General features: G+C 44.4%; 1 protein-coding gene across 1 annotated transcript; it reads right to left on the bottom strand.

Moving 5' to 3' along the window:
* Window positions 1–3,055: 3,055 nt before the first annotated feature.
* Window positions 3,056–17,523, bottom strand: airim (AFG2 interacting ribosome maturation factor). The gene is made up of 5 exons (XM_078422867.1): window positions 17,303–17,523; window positions 10,075–10,365; window positions 7,919–8,098; window positions 6,122–6,240; window positions 3,056–4,302 (listed from the first exon to the last, which is right to left on the bottom strand). The coding sequence occupies exons 2-5, from the start codon at window positions 10,344–10,346 to the stop codon at window positions 4,253–4,255; spliced, it is 621 nt and encodes a 206-aa protein (XP_078278993.1). The 5' UTR covers window positions 10,347–10,365; window positions 17,303–17,523; the 3' UTR covers window positions 3,056–4,252.
* Between the last annotated feature and the right edge of the window lie 722 nt (window positions 17,524–18,245).

Raw genomic sequence — 18,245 nt, 5'->3', positions numbered from 1 at the left:
CACTGCCCTCTGTGGCAGAGAATTCCACAAATTCACAACTCTACTTTTATGTTAATTCTTTATTTAGGTTTCTAGCAGTTGATGATGCTCCACACTCCAAAGACGTACAGGTATGTAGGTTAATTGGCTGGGCAAATGTAAAAAATTGTCCCTAGTGTGTAAGATAGTGTTAATGTGTGGGGATCGCTGGGCGGCACGGACCCGGTCGGCCGAAGGGCCTGTTTCCGCACTGTATCTCTAAATCAAAAAAAAAATCTAAAAAATCTATGGGTGCTGTTCGTACAGTTTTCACTTTCTCTCTGTGATCGTGTGGGTTTCCTCCGGGTGTTCCCGTTTCCTCCCACATTTGAAAGCCATGCAGGTTAATTGGCTTCTGTAAATTGGCCCCAGTGTGCAGGATAGAACTAGTGAACAGGTGATCATTGGTCGTCGTGGGCTCGGTGGGCCGAAGGGCTTATTTCCACGTCATAGCTCTAAATGTGACTAAGTCTAGGCAGCTGAATGTGACATGATTCATCCTTAGCTGATTAAACTGGACATTAAATTTGCTGGTCCCTTCTACCCACCGATGCTCCTCAACCACTTGCTAGGCAGAGTACAGACCCTCTGGTCCCATACATGTCTCTCCGAGACTCTGCCCGTTGAAACTAATGGCCAAGGATTAGAAATCAGAGAATGAAGGGATTGGCATTTCTTCTTGTGCAGCTTTTTGGCAAAAGCAGCACAGGAAGAAAACAAGCCATTAGGATCTGGAAGCAGCAAGGAGGCATTGGAGGCTGATTCAATCATGGCAGTCGAAAGAGAACTGGAGTTGGTGTTGGACATCAGAGGTTACCAGTAATCTCAGCTGGTAGAGCCGCTGCCTTGCAGCGCCAGAGACCCGGGTTCGATCCTGACCTCGCATGCTTTCTGTGTGGAGGTTGCACATTCTCTCTGCGACTGCGTGGGTTTCTTCCAGTTACTCAGGTTTCCTCCCACATCCCAAAGATGTGCAGGTTTGTCGATAAGTGGGCCTCTGTGAATTGCCCCTAGTGTGTATGGAGTGGATGCGGAAGTGGGATAACATAGAACGAGCATGAACGGATGATCACTAGTCGATGTGGACTTGGTGGGCCAAAGGGCTTGTTTCCATGCTGTGCCTTTCAATCAGTCAACAATCCTCTCTGCAGCCACTTCCACATTGCTGTCCGGTGCATCACAGCTAACTGAGGCGTGAATGCCTTTTTTTAACCTTCACCAGAGTTCCACCTTATGAACTCATTTCTTTCTCTTGAAGGGGCACCACCACAAATGTTTTTCTACCTTCCCAAAGGTGAGCTTTACATGATGAATGAGTGAACTCATTTTTTTGCAACAAGCCTTCAAAAATAAATAGCATCTGAAGTAACTGTTCCCTGTCAGAATGCTACACCGACTGTTTAAAAAAAAACCTCAAATGAAAAGCTAATGACAATGTAATGAAAGAAATACAAATGCATTACTGCAGCTACATTTGAAATTGGCTTGACATCAATCAAATGGGGCATTAATGATGGTTAAACTGCTGAACAGATAGTTACTATTTTATAACAGCCTGCACTCAGAATTTATTAGACATAAATATATCCAAAATGTCCGGCCACAAATTCCCCATGGCTTATTTTAATTCATTATGAGTGACATTCATTGCAGAACTCTTGGGGCAACTTGCCAAAGCAGAGGAAATTTTGATTTTGAAAACCCTGTCAACATGTTCTCCCCGTGACCTGCGTGGGTTTTCTCCGAGATCTTCGGTTTCCTCCCACACTCCAAAGACGTACAGGTATGTAGGTTAATTGGCTGGGTAAATGTAAAAATTGTCCCTAGTGGGTGTAGGATAGTGTTAATGTACGGGGATCACTGGGCGGCACGGACTTGGAGGGCCGAAAAGGCCTGTTTCCGGCTGTAGATATATGATGATGATGATAGCACATTAATAATTTAGGCAAGCAAACCCATTTCACTTAATTGTTGCAGTGGATTGAGATTCATGGCTTTCTGCTGGTTCAATGGAGCAAATGTGTTTTCATTAACTGCACTTCGGTATTCAAACCTAATTTCACGCAACACCTCGAGAAACCTCGATGGGTCAGATCCATCCACTTGCTGGAGTCGAACATTCTATCTACTAAAACACAGGAAAGATGACACACTTCTTATGGACACACAACCCACTAGATTGTCTTCCATATAATTTTTCCTCAAGATATTCTTCATGCTCAGCCGAATCAGGGGACAATTTGGTCCAACCATGGTTCTGATCACAAAGAAATCAAGAATGTATCGAGGGCCAATGGCTGTGTGTCTTTTAAAGGACAACGTCTATCTGTAGAATTTCCTTGGTGTTGTATTGTTAGTTTGAGACTGTAGTCTGGACCTGAAATGTCACCTATGTTCTCCATAGATGCTGCCCGACCCGCTGCATTACTCCAGCACTTTGTGTCCTTTTTCAATAAAAATTGGATTTTACAACCTTCTAACTCCGAGGCAGGATGCTACCAACTAGGCTTAAAAGTGCCCCGAGTCTATTACAGAAGATAGAAAAGTACAACACAGGAACAGACCCTTCCGCCCACAAAGTTTGTGCCGAACATGATGCCAATATAAACTAATCTCTGCCTGCAAATGGTTCAAATCCCTCCATGCATATCCATGTGTCTATCTAAAAGCATCTTAAATGCCACACGTATCAGCCTCCATAACCCCAAAACCAATATCCTCTAATCTAGCAGCATTCTGGTAAACCTCTTCTGAACCCTCTCCAATGTCTCCACATCCTTCTGTTGGTGGGGTTTCTAACCTTCTTTTGTATTCATATTTTTCTCAAAAGAAGGCCATTGAGATCATTGTCACCACTGGCTCGCAGAACAGTTCCATTCTCCAAATTATTTCATGGAGAACAAGTGTGGATGATTGTATAACTATATGCAGTAAATGTAACGTAATTTTTGTAAAGCCAGTTAGTTATGGGTTCACTTACCAGAAGATTGCAGAGTGCTTTCGAGGGAAGAGGAATCCCTGCATTGTTCAATGGGTCTTTATTGTCACATATGCACAGCACAGTGAAATTCCTTGGCACAACCCACAAATACTCAATTACCATATTTTGGCACCCTTTACAAAGACAAAGTCCAAAGTCCAGTCCACATGTTGAGATACTGGAGTAAGCCCCAGGCTGCTGCGGGCCCACAACTTGATGTCCCTCTCCTTGCCCGACAGCCTCTGTGCCCCGGGAGTGCCTCCTGCAGCCTACCTTGAAGTCCCTCTCCTACTGCTTCCCTCCTCGACCCTATGGTCTTCAAGGCATCCGAGCTTCCCCCTGCAGGCAGCAACCCTTTTTTGCAGCGGCAAACTAGGCCAGTCGCCGGCACAAGGGTCTTCATTTTCGGCAGCCGCCAGGTCTTCTCGTGGACAGCTCTGCTGTGGCCGCCAGGAGCTTCCCTTCTGCCCAAGTTCTGCCCTCCATTCTCTCCTTCCAAACCTCGTGACTGAAGGATTAAGCCCCCGTGGAAAAACAAGGTGCCCCCTGAACCAGATCTTTCTGGGTGGGTGGATGTATTCCAGAGTTTGGGATTACGACCACATTTGCACAAGGGGTAAAGTATTGGTGGAGCAGCTGGCCGCATTTTCCTTTGACCCGAGGAAATTCTGTTGAGGGTTGTCCACCATCTTTGAGGAAAGTTGCAGCCAGGGAATGATGTGATGCCACTGATGAGGAAATTCTTCCAAACACTGGATGAATCCCTTATATTGTTCAATCTGGATAATGAGCTTGTGCTCACAGTATAAACAGTGGTCAGTCTTCCTGAAATGGCTGGCTGGATGTTGAAGGCTTTTGTGCTGTTTTTTTAAATTCTGGGTAAGTTGGTGCTTTATCGATGTTCCGGTGGACATTTGAATTACAATAAATGGCAAGTGGAGCAACAAGGACTAGAACAATTTGCCATTTTAAATATCACCACTCACATGGCATTATTGCCCATTGCCTTAGTGGTGGCTGCAGGACTAGGAGACAGGGAAGTACTAGACAATGGGGCACACTAAGACAGGGACATGACAAACAGATTCTCAAGGCAAGGCAAACTATGCTTGCAGTCGAGGCTCAATTAAACCTTATTCGGGGCAAGATTGAGGATGTAAAAATCAATCCTACGGCCACCTTTTGCATCAGCACACTTCTTTTGGCATTAAGGAGCAAACTAAAGCCAGGAGTTCCAGTGACCAGGTGCAGCTATTAGGATCCTTGGTGAGACTCCAGGAAAAATGCCACCTTGAGCAGAGTATCTGCATCATAAAAAAAGGGCAATGTCAGTGACTCTTCACAAATCAAAGCTATGCAAACATCTTATTCCCCTCAGTTTCAAGATTTTCCACCAATTCCGTTTTAATAAAGTGAAACGGTTTGAGTTTCCCCCCACCCCTCCCCTCCCCTCACTTTGAGTGTATGGCCGGCTCTGCCAAGTTGGCACTTGTTTTGTTGACACATCTTGGTCACTTCAAATAGTTATTAGTCAACCACTTTGATTTGGGAAGTGGTTGACTAATACAGCTTACAGCCCAGTGGTATGAATATTAATTCCTCTCACTTCAGGGAGCCCTGGCATTCCCTCTCTCTCTCTATCCCTCCCCCACCCAAGTCACACTAGCTTCTCATTTTCACGCTACAAACAGCTTACAATGGCCTGTTTCCTTTATCATCATTACTTTTTTATTATCTTTTATTCATTGTTCTATATCTCTCCACATCATCGTTTCTCGTTTCCCTTATACCTAACCAGTCTGAAGAAGGGTCTCGACCCGAAACATCACCCATTCTTTCTCTCCAGAGATGCTGCCTGTCCCGCTGAGTTACTCCAGCTTTTTGTGATCTAACTATCCAAGATGTTTATCTGAGCCAGTCCCATTTGCTAACATTTGGCCCATGTACATCTCTAAACCTTTACTCTGTGTACTTGTCTAAGTGCCTTTTAAACATTGTAATTGTTCCTACCACTACAGCCGTCTGACAGCCCGTTCCATGTGACCACCACCATTAAACTGCTCAGGTATGTTTAAATATATCTTTAATTAATCCCCTTGCAGTGGTTCACCCAGTTATGGTGAAATGATAATGATACATCAGATATGACAGCCCCAAAAGGCTGGAACACGAAGGTTTCCTTGTAGATTGCTGAGTTTAAGTGGTGGAGAAATCATCCCAACTTTATATTCCCACTGGATCTGAGAGATGGTCTAATCACAGCAAATGCAGGAAACAGCTGAACACAACTTAAGGAGATGCAGTATCGGTGACATCTCCGTAAAAAAATCTGTCCCTTATTAAATTGTGTAATTCGGTGGTACTGGTTTCAGATTTAAACTAATTTCTGTCCTCTTAAAGACACAAAATGCTGGAGTAACTCAGCGGGTCAAGGCAACATCCCTAGAAAACATGGATAGGTGACGTGTCTGGTCAGGACGAAGGTATCACAAAATGCTGGAGTAAGTCAGCGGGTCAGGCAGCATCTTGGGAGAGAAGGAATGGGTGACGTTTTGGGTCGAGACGTTTCTGGTCAGGACCCTACTTCAGACTCAAAACCACTTCGTACCTCTCCCCCTTTCAACAGGGAACTGCCACCTGCCACTCCAACTACCACCTCTACAATGGAACCGCTAGGTCTTGCTTCACATCCCCCTATTCTAATCACGCTACCTCTCCTACCCCTCTCACACCCCCTACCATCAAGATTTCTATTATCCCCCCACATTATCTCGACCGAGCCTCTCTCCTCTGACCCGTCCTCACTCTTGTCCCTTGCATCATCCCGCCTGACCTCTCTCTTTCCAATGCAGAACGGTCAGCAAACATAGAACGATGGGTCTGAAGAAGGGTCTCCACTCGAAACGTCACCCATTCCTTCCATCCAGACAGGCTGCCTGTCCTGAGTTACTCCAGCATTTTGTCTGCAAAACAATGGAACTTCTGCCCTCTTAATTTTATCCCCAATGCTATTCAAAGTAGCAGTACTAGCTGCAGTAGCAGTTGCCCATCCAACTTGCCATTCCTTTGTTGTGATAGGGGCCTAAACAAGATGGGAACAGGCTGAAGGAATGTCCAAATTACCTTGAATTAAGTCTTGATCCATCTGTTCTGACACTCTGTTCCAGGACTGTGGGAGAGCTTGAATATTTTGCAGATTATCGTAGTTGATGTTCTGAAGCAAAGTTTTCCTGCCAAGATACCTTGTGTGATTGTTAATGGAAATGGTGTGATAGAATAACTAATTATTTGAGAACCAGATGAATCTTTAAATCACTACCTTCTACTCCATAACCAACTTAAATTTATTTTGTAGCTTTAGGACAAGGAATTAATATCAGACAGAGGCCAGGCTGAGTTATATGGATAATTAAGACAGACATAAAATGTTCTGTCAGGACAGTACAGTGGCTTAGCTGGTAGAAGTGTTGCCTCACAGCACCAAAGTCCCTGGTTTGATCATGACCTCGGGTGCTGCCTGTGCGGGGTTTGCGACTGCACAGGTTTCCATCGGGTGCTCTGTTTCCTCCCATGTCTCAAAGACATGCTGGAATTTCAATTGATTGGGCTTTGTAAATTGTCCCTATTGTGCAGGGAGTGGATGCTCAAATGGGATAACATAGAAAAAGTGTGAACGGGTGATCGATGGTCAGCGTGGACCTGGTAGGCCTATGGGCCACTTTCAGTCTCTCAAGAAAGTGAAAACTAAATTAAAAAACTGCCAGTGCTGGAAATCTGAAATAAAAACAGAAAACGCTGGACACACTCAGTGCGACGATGTTACCTGACCTGCTGAGTGTTTCCTGCATTTTCTACCCTGGGTAAGAAAGCTCTTGGTTGGAAATGAATGGCAAGATGTAGTGTGGGAACATTCTTAGGGAAAAAATGGGGGGAAACTTGAGAGACTGCTGCCTGGTAAAACAAGTTGCGGTGGACTTAAAATGGGGGCAGGACAGTGAACTCCATTACTACTGTCACTGGTATAATCTCCATAGTTCACTATGAAACAGGAGTGGGTGTCTCGAAAATAGTAAGATGGCAGTCATCTCTGTATTGTGGTCACTGACAGTGTCAATGGTGATGTGGTCGATGATAGGCTTAGGAAACTGCACCCAGAGATTGAGTGCGATTACAAAGTCACCTGAAAGCTCTGGCTCCAACATGTAAAATAGATCGAAGGTGGACACAAAATGCTGGAGTAACTCAGCGGGACAGACAGCAACTCTGGAGAGAAAGAATGGGTGAGACCCATTGGGTCGAGACCTGTGTTCAGACTGACCTTGATCATGACGTTTTGGGTCGAAACCAGTGTTCAGATCTTCAGTCTGAAGGGTCTCGACCCGAAACGTCACCCATTCCTTCTCTCCAGAGATGCTGCCTGTCCCGCTGAGTTACTCCAGCATTTTGTGTCTACCTTTGATTTAAACCAGCATCTGCAGTTATTTCCTACACATGTAAAACAGATCATTCGTCTTCCTGTTTCTATCTTGGGAGGGGAGCTACTGGCGGCTGGAAATCATTTCCATCAGTACAGTGGTAGAGTTCTTGTCTTACAGCGCCAGAGACCCGGGTTCGATCCCGACTACGGGTGCTGTCTGCATGGAATTAGTACCTTCTCCCCGTGACCACTTGGATTTTCTCCAAGGGGTTCAGTTTCCTCCCGCACTCCAAAGACGTACAGGTTTGTAGGTTATTTGGCTTGGGGTAAAAGTGTAAATTGTCCCAAGTGTGTGTAGGATAGCGTTAATACGCTGGTCAGTGCGGATTCAGTGGGCCGAATGGCCTCTTTCCCGAAACTAAACTAAATCTCCACCATTAAATGGCTTCACTGCATCGTACCATTTGCAGATTTCTGAACATTGGATATGCACAAAAGGATACTGGCTTTGGTAAAAACGCTCGATGTCCTGAAGCCATTCCAGCATATCTGCCACAGAAGGGTAGAGACTGGAGTGCTCAAGTACTGAAGTTAAACCAATTGTGTCAGCATGTAGCTCATACATTTGGAAGCACGTCGCCACTTGGTTACTTGTTGTGTCTCGCACTCTCTGCAGAACATTCCTTAAAAGAGGGGAGGAAAGCACACAGTTAATTCCCCCATTCTCATTCCAGTTAAAGCCTCATGGACAATTGCATGAATGAGTGGGTTAGCATATAATGAGCATTTGACAACACTGGGCCTCTAATGGCTGGAGTTTAGAAGGCTGAGGGGGGACCTCATTGAAACTTACAGAATAATGAAAGGCATAGATAGAGTGGATGTGGAAAGGATGTTTCCACTGGTGGGAGAGTCTTGGACCAGAGGTCATAGCCTCAAAATTAAAGGGCACTCTTTTAGAAAAGAAGTGAGGAGGAACTTCTTTAGTCAGAGGGTAGTTAATCTGTGGAACTCATTGCCACAGAGGACTGTGGAGACCGTCAGTGGATATTTTTTAAGGCAGAGATAGACAAATTCTTGATCAGAACGGGTGTCAAGGGTTATGGGGAGAAGGCACTAAAATGGCACTAGGAGGCACCAGCCATGATTGAATGGCGGAGTAACTTGATGGGCCAAATGGCCTAATTCTACTCCAATAACTTGTGACAATAGTGTTTAGAAGGAGCATTCCTTCTAGGCTCCCCATTCATGAGAAATAAGATGACTCAGCATCACTGGAAATTCATTTCAACGTTTTGAAACTGCTCAAAATTAAACATTTACAGTTCTTTTAGCACTGTTTGCATGCATTGTGAAATAATTTAATCTAGCAGTGCTGAAGACCAGTCAGATTCCAGGCCGAGGTTAATTTGAGCAGGAGCTGTATCAACAATCTACATCTTTAGGTGGTTCTGTATCATCATGTGTGTCTTTGCTCACATGTTTAACTGATTTTGAAGGAACTTTCTCAGTATTCAAGCCAACAAATGCTTTTCAGCTACCAAGGCAGACAATTGGCTTTTTTCCAGTTGGATTTTTAATTAAAATTCTCACCTTGCTTCCTGCCCATCGTCTACATGAAGTAGTTCTGTACATCTCAAAGGTGATAAAAGCTTTCTCAAAGAAATATACTAAAATAAGTTTTCTGTTTTGTTCTAAACATTATCCTGCATTAGTGATCTTTCAGTATATGGCCTGAGCAATAACTATTTCACATTGGGACCAAAGTTAATAGTATTGCCTTTTAGATTCAGCAACTAAAGTACACAGGGCAATGTGGCATTTTATGTGAAGTGCAAATCCCACAACTGATGGGATGAACACGGACTTTTTGTGCACAACACTTGCTTGGAGCACATTAATGGCCCCAAAAGTCCAAGAAGCTGAGCAAAATACAGCAGTTATAGGAGGCTTGTTGAACTTTGGGTTCATCCAAGTGTCAGGTAGGGGAACCGATTTTCAGATATGACAAATCAAAAATAAGATTAACCCTCTGAAGAGAAAAATGCCATTTAAAATAAATTCATTTGAGAACATTTCTCTGAGGGGAGAACTACCTCATGATCAAAGCTCACTTTAGATTGTAGTTAACTAGGCCATTTTGTTTTATGTACATCGAATGCCAATGGAATCATTCTTACTTGGGAGCCTCTTCCTTCAGAACACTTCACATTGCCTCCCAAATGGGGATTGTCATCCAGGTCATAAAGCTGGTGTCATGCTGGAAGTTGAGCTCCCTAGAGTTACGATTCAGGAAAGTATCTGCCACAAAACCAGATAGCTTTATTCTGTACTTAACCCTGCTGGCTGCAACAAGGAACTATGCATTTTCAAAAATGCTCAAAACAGAAAATATTTTCTTTCACCAAATCTAACATGACACTTGGATGAACACAAACTAGGTTCCTACAACTGCTGTATTTTTCTCAGGTTCTCCGGTCTTTTGGGGCCAGTAACTCATTCCAAGCCAGTTGCCGTGCATGAGACATCGGCGTCCCTCATCAAAATGAATTATTTCTCCCTTTGCTTAGTAGTCTTTGTCTAATTTCACCATTACACAAATAAACAGGACACTTCACTTTAGGCTTCATTATGAATCGTTGTTAAATATGTAGCGTACATTTTCTCTTCAAGTTTTTCCAAATTGATTTCCATTGCCTGGGTAAGTTTATACTTGAGGCGGTGTTTCAGGTCAGGAAACTCTCGAAAGGGTGTAGTCTTGAAGTCAACATTGTTGCAAGCCTGGAGCTGCTCGGCCAGATTACTCGAGGAGCTCAGGAGATGAGTGCATTCCAACAACGTGCTGTCCCACAAACTTTGTTGCTTCTCAATGGCCTTGAAGCTTTTCTCCAGGGCTTGATGAACAGCCAGCAGTGCTTGTTTCTGAGCCATTAATTTCTCTTGTAGCAACCTAAACAGAGAATTGTGCAGTAATAAATCCAACCTACCAAATCAACCATCTTGGGAATTAAACACCATTAAGGAAAATGCTTAATTAGCTCAACAATGTGAAAATGTTTGCCTAATGTATTGATTGGCACACTATAGATATATATTTTTTAAAGTGCATGGTTAAATAAACAAAAGCTAGTCATTTTTCATTGTGGGGAAATAAAAGTATGTAATTTGAGTTAAAAGGGCTAGTCTAAATGTTAATCCCACAGATGCTATCTGACCAATTTTTGTTGCTATTTAGCAACCCATTACCAATTAAATCATGAAGCGTTAATTAATTGAATTAATTAGTTTCACATGTTAAAAATTTATGCAAAAAATCAGCATAAAAATGCTATATTGCAAAACACACCAGAGCAGTGACTACATTTGTAAAGTGCTTGATTGGTAATGAGGTTGGTGCTTGGGGTAAACAAAGGAAACAAAGCTGCTATTTAAATGTAATCTCTTGAATTATTAAAAGCACTTCAAACAAAGATTTAAAAAACGGGTTTGTTTTAAATTGTTGGAATGTTGCAAGTCAAAATTAAATAAAACGATTATAGGATAAACACTTGATATCAGTGCTGTGCAAAGCTCCTCCATTGTGATTTGTCATTCAAACATAGATGTTGGTGCACTCCCCTTCCTTCTACTCCTCATGCACTGGTATTAATTTAATTCCTTTACCATAAAACAAACAATTGTTAATTAATTTAATCCCTTTAGCATAAAACAAACACATTTACACCACACCACGCAAAATATGAATCTAGATTTTGCCTTCCAATGTTTTCATCGCTGATGGCAAGCTCTCAAAGGAATGAACCACACATACAAATATTCACCTTTCACAGTTCTTCATACCAAAAAATTAACTCCAACACAAGAGCATGAACATTGAATTCTCCAATTTTAGGTAACTAACCTACAAACAATCCCCCCCCCCCTTTCCACCCCCTCTCTTCCCTGTGTCCTACATGGATGCACAGCCATTTCTCATTTATTTCCCCCCCCCCCCCCTTCCATCTATAATCATTCCTCTGGTTTCACATTTTGCACATCTTCTATCCTTATCTCCTTATCTCAAACCTTTTACCTTTTCATCTCTGGCTTTTGTCCACCTACCAATTCAAATAAAATCCTCACCTTTGTGCACCTACTACCAAACTTTGTCCTGCCTCTCCACCCTTCCAGCTTTCTTCCCATCACCATGACAATCAGTCTGAAGAATCCTGACCCAAAACGTCACCAATCAATGTTCTTCAGAGGTGCTGCCTGAGTTGCCGCAGCACTTTGTGCCTTATTTTGTAAACCAGTTCCTTGTGCCTACATTAATCACAAATGGATGGGAACATGAGACTTTTAAATTTTAGACTTTAAAGATGCAGCGTGGGAACAGGCCCTTCGGACAACAGAGTCTGCGCCGACTAATGATCACCCTAGCACTACCCTGCAGACAATTTACAACAGCCAAATAATTTGGCGTGTGGGAGGAAACCAGAGCACCCGGAGAAAACCCATGGAAACACAGGGGAAAATCACAATTTCCATACAGACAACACCCATAGTCAGGCTTGAATCTGGGTCTCTGATGCTGTAAGGCAGCAATTCTACCACTGTGCCACCCTTTAAAAAACATTGAATTCTCTAATTAAGAAATGCACATGGCAGACTCATAGCAAAATATAGAATTTGGTAAAAATCAAACTGCCAGAAGAAATCAGTGGATCAGGCAGCATCTGTGGAGGAGATGACTTTTTGTGTCAGAAACTTTACTCAGACTGATGGACAAGAAGGGAGATAGCTGGTAGAAAGTGGTGAGGCAAAAGCTCACGACATAGGTAGATTTAGATAAAAGTAGTAGATTGCCAGATGAGAGGTTGGGGGATGGATTTAGGAGAATTTGACACTGAATAATTAGGCTTGATACTTAATGAGGGACTATAAGATGAGTACGAATTAGAACAGATCACAAATAAATAAGGCTATATAAATAGGAAGGGTGAGATAACTATTCAATTTAAAACAAAAACCGCAAACAATTTAGTGAAGACAACAATATGAAAAGAGTAATAAGAAAAGGTAACACAAGGAACTGTAGATGCTGGTTTACAACAAAAGCACAAAGTGCCAGAGTAACAGCATCGGGCCAGGCAGCGTCTCTGGAGAATGTGATGACAACTTCTTCCGTTTTCAACATTCCTCCTCCTCCTCATTGACTCCCCCTGCCGGCCTCCTAACCACTCAGGACTTTATTTGCAACTGTCGATGTGACATCAACCGTATTGACTTCTCCCTTATCCTCTCCAATCTTAGCCCCTCTGAATGTACAGCCCTCCGCTCGTTCAGTAACAATTTCAACTTTGTTACAAAAATCTGACGACTAGAAAGGTGCCATGGTAGAGGTGTAGGCTGACCAAGGAGTCTGAAGAAGGATCTCGACCTGAAACATCACCTATCCACATTCTCCAGAAATGCTACTTCACCCATTGAGTCTACCCCAATTGCGTCACATGGTGTAGGCCATACTTTATCAAATGCTTTTTGGGTTCCCATCATCAAACTTCTCTTAATTTGTCAGAATAAGAATATAAAGTTTGCAAGACATGATCTCTATTTTTTTTTAAATCTTTGCTAATATTCTGTGATCAAAACACACATGTCCAGGTGACTAACAATTCAATGAATTCATTGTCCTATCCTTCTCTCCCCTCCCCCACTCTCTCTTTTCATTAAAACTATGTTTAACACCTTTACCAATCCTGACAATGGGTCTCAGACCTGACCTTTACCTCTCTTCCCTTGAGATGCTACAAAACCTGTTGATCATTTCCCTTTTTAATTAAAACTAGTCATTTTAACTTTGATTTTTGTTTCTAGAACATCTTCCCAGGGCTAAATTAATCAAAGACCCACAACACTCTGACCATGCTCTCATCCCACTATTAACATCGGGAAGAAGGGAACTGGAACCGCAAGTTCAAGAACAGTTTCTTCCCAGCGAGCATCAGGCTCTTGAATACTGCACAACACGAACCTCACAAAACTGTGATTAATTATGAACTTGTTTGCACTACGTATGTGAGTTTTGCACTATTATAGTCAGAATACCTAGTATTACTGATTATTAATTTATTGCATTATTAATTATTGCATGTTTTTTCTGTTATTGGAATTGATTTATTATTGCCACACCACTCAAGATGGTGGCAGCGGATGAAGGAGAGGATCAGTGTTGGTGATTGGCTTTTGGGCTTGCAGGCAGAGCAGTTGCTATGGAAGGCATCTTCATGAGTCAAGGTGTCTGTGGACTGCTAGGGATCCTGCAGCAGCTGAGGGATCACTTCAGCTCTGCCTTTAACACGGTCATCCCGAGCAGACTGGTCACCAAACTTTCCGACCTTGGATTTTCCCTAACCATCTGCAAATGGATCAAGGACTTCCTGACCAACCGCCCCCAGACAGTCAAAATAGGCCCTCACCTCTCCTCCACCATTACACTGAGCACCGGCTCACCACAGGGCTGTGTGTTGAGCCCCATCCTTTACTCCCTCTACACTCACGACTGCGCCCCCACCCATCCCACCAACACCATCATCAAGTTCGCGGATGACACGACTGTGGTTGGACTTATCTCAGAAGGAGATGAGACAGCCTATAGGGATGAAATCCAAAGGCTGGCAGCATGGTGTTCAGTGAACAATCTGGTCCTGAACTCCTCCAAAACAAAGGAACTTATAATTGACTTTAGAAAAACCAGTGGAGATTACGACCCACTCTACATCAATGGGGTCTGCGTGGAAAGGGTACCAGCTTTCAGGTTCCTGGGTACGCACATCGCAGAGGATCTCACCTGGTCTACCAACACCATCACCACAGTAAAGAAGGCACAGCAGAGACTCCACTTCCTGAGGATCCTCAGGAAAACCAACCTGCAGGAGAAGCTCATGTTGTCCTTCTATCGCTGCTCCATCGAGAGTGTGCTGGCATACTGTATAACCACATGGTATGCCAGCTGCTCAGAAAAGGACAGGAAGGCCCTTCAGAGGGTCATCACGACGGCCCAGAAAATCATCGGCTGCTCACTGCCCTCCCTGGAGCACCTGTTCAGCCTGCGCTGCCTCAGTAGAGCAGGCAAAATAATAAAAGATCCATCCCACCCCGGCCACCGTCTGTTTGTTCATCTGCCCTCTGGTCGACGTTTCAGGTCAATCAAATCCCGAACAAACAGACTTAAGAACAGTTTTTACCCCAGGGCCATACGAGAACTGAACACTACCTGTGCACTAGGCAACACCGTTAAAAAATCTTGTACTTAATTTAATTGTATTTATGTATTTATTTGTTTTTGCATTTATTGCATATATGTTTGTACGCACCGTCAGGATTGGCTGTTTTTTAATTTCGTTGTACTCGTTGCAATGACAATAAATGAATATTATTATTATTATTATTATTATTATTGGGCCCCGCTGGAGGATTGGGTCTCACAGAAGCCGAGTGTGTGGATCAGACATGGCTTGCAGAGGTGCAGAGCAACGCAGGACACGGACAACATCGCCAGGACAGGCTGGCCCTGCTACCCTGACCCAGTGCCGCTACCAGGACAATGGGTCTTTAAGACCAAGATAGGTCTCTATACTTTTAAGATCTTGAAATTTGAAGGGCACAAGATGGCACTGGAAACATAGTGATTCTGTGTACTGTCTCGATGAAGTCTAATATTTTTACATTACAACCTTTATACTTATTTATGATTGTGCTTAGGTCTAGTATGGCTTGCATAAATTCCATGGTATCAAAGTATTCCTCTGTACCATGGTGCATGTGACTAAATAAAGTACCATGTACTAAATAAAGTCCGTGGTCCCTGCATGCTTCAAAAGATCCATCATTGTACCGGTGCCAAAGAATGCCTCTCCAGCGTGTTTAAATGACTACCGACCGGTGGCCCTCACCTCGGTTGTCATGAAATGCTTTGAGAGGCTAGTCAAGAAGCACATCTGCGCCCTCCTTCCTCGCAACATGGACCCACTACAGTTCGCATACCGTCCGAACAGGTCCACGGATGATGCGGTCTCCCAGGTTCTACACACCGCTCTCTCTCATCTGGACACACATCTAGCTCCCTCACCCTGAACATAGGATCCCCCCAGGGCTGCGTCCTTAGCCCCCTACTGTACTCCCTGTACATACATGACTGTGGGGCCAGGTTCAGCTCAAACTCCATCATCAAGTTTGCTGATGACACTGTGGTGGTGGGCCGGATCTCCAACAACGATGAGAAGGCCTACCGGGAGGAGGTGGCTGATCTGGCACTCTGGTGTCAGGACAATAGCCTCCTCTTGAATGTCACTAAAACAAAGGAGCTGATTGTGGACTTCAGAAGGGCTAAACATCCAAGGACGTACACGCCACTGGAGATAAATGGGTCTATTGTGGATAGGGTGAGCAGTTTTAAATACTTGGGAGTCCGCATCGCAGAGGATCTGATGTGGGCAACGCACATTGTCGCACTGGTGGGTAAGGCTAAGCAGCGCCTTTACCACCTTAGACAACTGAGGAAATTCAGAGTGTCTCTGAGGATCCTTCATTGCTTCTACTCTGGGGCTGTCCGGCAACATTACAGTCTGGTTTGGGAACAGCTCTGCCCAGGACAGGATGGCCCTGCAGAGAGTAGTGCGTTCGGCAGAACGCACCATGGGAACTACACTCGTCCCCCTGCAGGACCTATACATCAGGAGGTGCAGATCCAGAGCAAGCAAGATCATGAGGGACCCCTGCCACCCCAGTAACGGACTGTTCCAGATGCTACGATCAGGCAAACGCCTCCGCTGTCACGCTGTGAAAACGGAGAGGATGAGACGGAGCTTCTTCCCACAGGCCATCAGGACTGTCAACTTTTATAACCCCAGAGACTAAATTTTTGTCGACACTAATAGTAACTTATTAACTTTATTTATATGCTGTAACTGTAATTCTTTTTGTGCACAACCCGCAGGCATTGCCACTTTCATTTCACTGCACATCGTGTATGTATGTGTATGTGACAAATAAATTTGACTTGACTTGACTTGAACCATACGAAGAAACAGATCATTCAGCAGTCTGCTCCTGAGTTTGGTGGTGTAGAAAGGAACTGCAGATGCTGGTTTAAACCGAGGATAGATACAAAAAGCTGGAGTAACTCAGCGGAACAGGCAGCATCTCTGGAGAGAAGGAATGGGTGACATTTCAGGTCGAGACCCTACTTCAGATGGCAGTATGGTGGTATTGCATTAATGGTCCTGTAAAGCTGAAGCAAATAAGAATTTCTCTGTTGCCAGTACACATGACATTTAAGCACTTTTGACTCTTGAAGGTTAAATTGGCTCATACAATTAGAAATGGACCGTAAATACCAGCCTACATGCAAACTTACATCCCACACCAACAACTGGTGGGTAAAACTTGAAGAGAAAAATTGTAAATTTTATAAATGTGTGGGGCTAGTTTTTCTTTACTCAGAGGACAGTGGGTGGCTGGAACTTGCTGCCTGAGGTAGTGGTGGAGGCAGATACAATAGTGGCCTTCAGATAGGCATATGGATATGCAGGAAATTGAGGGGCGTGGCTCACGTGCATGCAGATATGATTAATGTATCTTGGCACCATGTTTGGCACAGACATTGCAGGCTGAAGGACATGGTCGTATGTTGTACTGTTGTTTCTTCTATGTTCTAAAAGCCACTCTGTACTGTGGTGTCCAAGACATAGATGTGGGGTGGGGGGATGCAATGTGGTAGAGAGACGGGGCTGTGCCTGAGGTGGGGATATATGAGATACCACATAAAAACCCATCAATCACCCACTTGCACAAACCCTAGATGTTATTGTCGCCATCTCTCAGCCTCCCCCGGTTTCCCCACTCACCCACACAGCAGGGAACTAGAGCAACGCGGTCACAACACAGGGAGAACCTGCAAACTCCACACGGACAGCCCGAGGTGGGCACCGAGTCCGGGTCCGGTAGCAGTCGAGCCGCGCCGCACTAATAACCCGGTCACACGGCCGACAAGCCGGGCGGACGCGGCGGCAGCATCAGGGCGGTCAGTCAGTCAACGCCACCTCTCCATCCCGCAGGCCCAGCGGACTGCGCCTGCGCACTGACCACAACCTCTCCAATGGGACTACAACTCCCATCATGCCTTGCCCTGCCTCCAACTCCAATTCATTTCTCTCTGAACCCTGAGAAACGTTTGTTCGGTGTCTGAGAGAGAAAAACCAAGCCCAGAAAAAAAAGATGCAACTCCAACTCTGCGCACTTGTGCATTAGTGATCACAGATTTAATTTATTTGGACAAAAAATATATAGAATGCTTACGTGCGGAAAAAAAATTCCTCAGGCAAAAATTGATAATGAGACCATTGCTTGCCGAAACATGATCAATCGGTTACTACAATGGGAAACTGAGGGTGCACGAAAGAGACGACAATTTGTAAGGCGACATGAGCAGGGAAATGGGCGGGAGAGAAACGACCCGGGTTATGATTGGCGACTGCCGAGTGAGCCCGATTAGGATTGGATGCGGCAGGCGGGTAGTGATTGGACGCGGCGTCGAAATGCGTGCTGTGATTGGGTGTGACGTCAGCGAGCGTGCTGTGATTGGGCCTGACTTAGACTTACACAGCCGTGCTGTGATTGGACGTGACGGAGATATGTGTGCTGTGATTGGTTCTGACGAGCGCAGGCGTGCTGTGATGGGGCAGGCGTGCCGCGATTGGTCAGTACTGGGCCCACCTGCGGCTGTGATTGGTTGGGGCTCGGAGGTGGGCGGGGCCCGAGTCCCGGTTTGTCCGTTGCGTTTGAAATTTA

Source organism: Rhinoraja longicauda, chromosome 27 (genome assembly GCF_053455715.1).
Source record: "Rhinoraja longicauda isolate Sanriku21f chromosome 27, sRhiLon1.1, whole genome shotgun sequence".
In the NCBI taxonomy this organism is placed as follows: Eukaryota; Metazoa; Chordata; class Chondrichthyes; order Rajiformes; family Arhynchobatidae; genus Rhinoraja; species Rhinoraja longicauda.
The sequence above is the reverse complement of the archived record's forward strand: the minus strand, read 5'-3'. Positions and strand labels throughout refer to the sequence as shown.

Bases quoted from the DNA above. Each gene is read 5' to 3' on its own strand.
- airim (XM_078422867.1), bottom strand. From the start codon at position 10,346: ATGGCTCAGAAACAAGCACTGCTGGCTGTTCATCAAGCCCTGGAGAAA. The intron at 8,099-10,074 runs GTACGCTACATA...CCCTCTTTTAAG, and splicing joins GAAAAACTTGAAGAGAAAAT to GAATGTTCTGCAGAGAGTGC. The intron at 6,241-7,918 runs GTATCCTTTTGT...CAATCACACAAG, and splicing joins GAGCGTTTTTACCAAAGCCA to GTATCTTGGCAGGAAAACTT.